Here is a 4,039-nt window from a genome sequence, read left to right on the forward strand (position 1 = left end):
TAGTCCAAGCTCCTTGGGAGGCCGAGGCAGGAGGAAGGCTTGAACCCTGGAGTTTGAGCCTGCTGTGATCTATGATGACACCCCTGCACTCTAGCCTGAGTGACAGAATGAGATTCTGTCTCAACAACGCCCCCAAAGTCCCGTGGAATCTACTCCCTAAATATCTTCTTTGAAATTCATCTATCTGCTCCAGTCTCACAATTAGTACCTTACTTCAGTACCTGATCCTTTTGTACCCAGATTATCAAAATATCTCTCCTTGTCTTCCTCTTCTCTTTCATTCTCTGCACATTAGCCAAACTGATCTTTGAAAAAACACGAAATGTGTTCATGTTACTTTTCTTGCGATGGCCCTCCTTTGTCACTGTCATGTCATCTCCACGCCTCGGCTGGCACCACTCCTTGTCTAGGGCACGTTCTACCTTCACTGACTACACTCCGCCATCTTTGTTAGGAAGCTTTCCCATGAGCTGCTTCATTCGCAAGTGGGTTTAATGGCTTTTCTATCATCCCTTCATTCCCCTTCTTCACTTTTCTAGCAGTTAAAGCAGCGGCCATCATTTATCAACTTGTCCCTCAATACCTCTCCCCTGTCCCTTTTAGGGTGAGAAACTATGTCCTCATCCTTCTATCCCCTGGATTTAGCATAGATGCAGCTTATAGGAAGATACTCAAGAAGTGTTTTCTAAATGAATGACTCAATGAATGAATGAACTACAAATGGAATATGTGCTTAAATGCACTTGCCTACATTAAATCAAGAACCTGACCCTTCCTAGGATGGCATGTAACTCAAATCCATGTTTTTTTTCATTTCTCTCCCTCCAGGTAGGACTATAACTAAACCATGTCAGAAAGATTAAGAATAGAAACAGATGAGCTTGCCTTTTGAGGCACAGACCCTTGCCAGTCCCTAAAGCTATCGTTATGGAATAATAGAGCTGGCCTGAACTAACTGGGTGGGGGAGGAGTGATACAAACTGTCCCCCAGGCGACATCAAGTTCTTCTACACCATCCGTCAGCCTTGAGCACAGATGGGATGGAGGCCAGGCCTAAAAATACATCCGCCCTCAGTCACATCAGGACAGTGCTCTTCCATGTCTGTCTCACCCCAGATGGAGGAGAGATCATTTGATGAGCACTCTTGGAAATAGGCAGAAAAATTTGTATCACCCTAGGTGTGATTATAGGGGTCAAAAGGTCACCGTGGAGTTCCTACTCAATAAGAGTGAACTCTGTTAGAAATTTTAGTAAGGAGCCAGCAGAAAGATCCCTGCCATCATTGTTATGAATTCCTATTTATTGAGTGCCCAACAAATGCTAGTCTCTTCTCAGGACATTTGATAAACATCATTTATGTGTCTCTAAAGGACTAGGGAAAAAAAAAGAAAAAAAAAATATATATATATATAGCCAATCACCCTGTCAGAACAGAAACTGAACTCCTATGAATATTCTTAAGCATAATGAGGAGGGGATCTAGGCCATATGCAAGCATCCTTGATTAATGTTTTCCCCAATGGGAGCCACCCTCCCCTCCATCTTCCCCATCACTGGCAAGGAAGAGAAACAGGAGGAGAAAGAAGGAAGAGTCAAGGTACAGTCCTGAGAAAGTCACAAAAATTTGAGCAGTGGGATTTCAGAGATGTTTGGGAGCGACAGTAAATAAACACCAGGGGGAGACCTGTATGAATGGAGTAGTAGGAGCCAGCCTTGTCCACGTCCTGGTCTCTCCCTGCACAACTGTTCTTATCTAGGCCTCAAGCTTTGGGGTGAGGGGTAGACAGAACCTGTAGCACTCTGAAGAGCTGCTTGGTTGTGCAGATCCTTTTAAGCAAGGATCTTCCTATTTTGCATAAAGGAATGCTTTGGGACTTGAAGGTTTAGTGAATACTCACCAATTGGGTAAATGTTTGAGAGAATCACTGCTCTAGATGAATTTTGTAAATAGCCACTGACCCACTGGCTTAAGGGAAAGTGAAAATGAATGACAGGTGAGTTAAACTCATACATACTCTAGGCTACCGTGCTAGCAGTTGGGTGATAACTGGTCTAGTCTTCGTACCTCTTTGGGGGGCTTCCATCCCTCCCCTTTCCCACCCTCTGTGATCTTCTTTCAAAGCTCAAGGTTTGTAGCAGTGGTCAAGCTCCATGGCATAAGAATTGGTGTTTCTCATAATGTTCTCCACCAACATGACAGGCTTGGGGTTTCTTCCAGCAAAGCAAGACAGCCAGGTGCAGATCAACATGGCTGCAGCTGCCCCACCTCCAGCACAGTAGTAGGCCCAGCCAAGCCGACAGGTACCTGTGAAAACAGGGACAATGGAGACATAAAGGTCAGGTTGTTTCCTCGTATATTCCCCTTAGTAATGAACTACAGAAATGATTTCTGAAAGTGTAGTCTTGGTAACGTTCTCTTTAGGATGTTACGGCTAGGGTGAGAATAGGAGACAGTGAGTGTCACTGGGCTTCCCATCTCCTATTTTTCTCCTTTGCTGACTGCTGGTCTTTCTTTTCATAAAAAGTTATACAATTTTGTTTTCCTGTTAGAGTAGGAAGCGGAGGGTGGTGTGGGCAGTGATGATGTGGTGATGCTAACGGAAATGATGACAAGAATGACTGGATCAGGGGTCAAGCCTTCTGCTAAGCTCTTTACATGTATATTTCACCAATCATTGCAGGAACTACATGAGATAGGAACTCCTATTATCCCTATTTGATAAAAGAGGAGGCAACTGAGGCCCAAATTAAAGTAATGGGGAAAAATTACACAGCTAGAAAGTAGTAGAGTCAGGATATGGTTCTTGCAAGCCTGGATCAGTAGAGAAAAAAACCAAATGAAAAATAGATATAAACACTGGCTCATCATGACTCCAAAGCCCCAACTTTTAACCACATTGGTATACTACTGCACACCTGTTGCTTTCAAAGAGCCATATCCTGTGTCCTCAGGAGCTCCGACAGGCAAAATTAAATCCCTTCCCCCTTATGACGTGTCTCCATGCTAACTTAGTCTTTCAACACCTGCGGAGGAAATATTGCATGAAAATCAAAGCCAAGCTGCTAAAGGAGTAGTTTCCCTTTGAAAGGCAATTGGTACGGTCATCTGCTCAAAAACATCTACCCCACCATCTGCCATTCTATCACAGGTAGATGTCTTTGAAGGATTTGTGGTTTCTCAGAGATCCTTCAGACAATGTCAATGCCCCGAGAAAGAAGAAGAGTTTTTATTTTACAAGGTCCCAGAGTAAATAACTGCTAAAATAAAGGACGTAAGCAAGCAGGACTCCAGAAATTGTGGCAGATGCCAGGTTATACAAAATCGCAAAATGTCCTGAGAAGACAGGTAGGCAGCAACCTTCACCTACCTCAAAGTCTTGCAGAAAGCTGGTCCTGACTACAGGAAGTTGAGGGAGTCATGATTGATCTTCAGGACAATTTACTTTTTTAGAAGGCTAAATTTAGTCAAATAATCAATTATTTCTGTTCACATGGTACCCAGTTTACCTTAATTTTCCTCCTTTTAATTGAGGAGTCTAAGATGATCCGAGTTAGGCTGCTTTTTTTTTTTTTTTTCCATTCAGGAAAGTCTAATTGATCCCAAGTTTCCCACCTCAGAAATAGTCTTTCTACCATGAAGTCATCACTCATGTTCTCTGTCCTGCCAGAAACACCTTCTCTCATCTTCTTCACCAATTCCTATCTTCCTCGGATCACTATTCAGAACTCAGCACCTGCTGGAAGCCTTCCCTGATTTACTCCAGTGGACTCAAGTCGCCTCAACCAAGTAGCCCTGCAGGAACGCATCTGGACACTCTGTACAGCTGTTGGGCAAAACACTGAGAGGGAGACTTGCATTTCGCAAATTTTTTATCTGCCCTCTCACCCCTTCCAGACTGTTGGCTCAACGGTACAGATGCTTTTCTTGATAATGCTTCATTCACATGCTCTGTCCACAGTGGGTCCAATTACTAGCATGTGTGATTTAGCCTAACTACTTCAAAGCTGGCTACGCTTTCAACCCTCGACACCCAAAAC

The 4,039-nt window shown here is 43.6% G+C and overlaps 1 protein-coding gene across 2 annotated transcripts in view; it reads right to left on the reverse strand.

Annotated features, from left to right (window-relative positions):
- Positions 1-1,845: 1,845 nt before the first annotated feature.
- LHFPL1 (LHFPL tetraspan subfamily member 1) overlaps positions 1,846-4,039 on the reverse strand; it is a 44,259-nt gene continuing 42,065 nt past the window's right edge. For both annotated transcript variants that reach the window (XM_003801178.1, XM_003801179.1), the window contains one exon: positions 1,846-2,306. In XM_003801178.1, coding sequence (XP_003801226.1) covers positions 2,125-2,306 — 182 coding nt within the window. In that variant the 3' untranslated portion in view covers positions 1,846-2,124. The remainder of the gene's footprint in view (positions 2,307-4,039) is intronic.

The sequence above is a fragment of the Otolemur garnettii genome, unplaced genomic scaffold (assembly GCF_000181295.1).
Source record: "Otolemur garnettii isolate 467f Iridium unplaced genomic scaffold, OtoGar3 scaffold00201, whole genome shotgun sequence".
In the NCBI taxonomy this organism is placed as follows: Eukaryota; Metazoa; Chordata; class Mammalia; order Primates; family Galagidae; genus Otolemur; species Otolemur garnettii.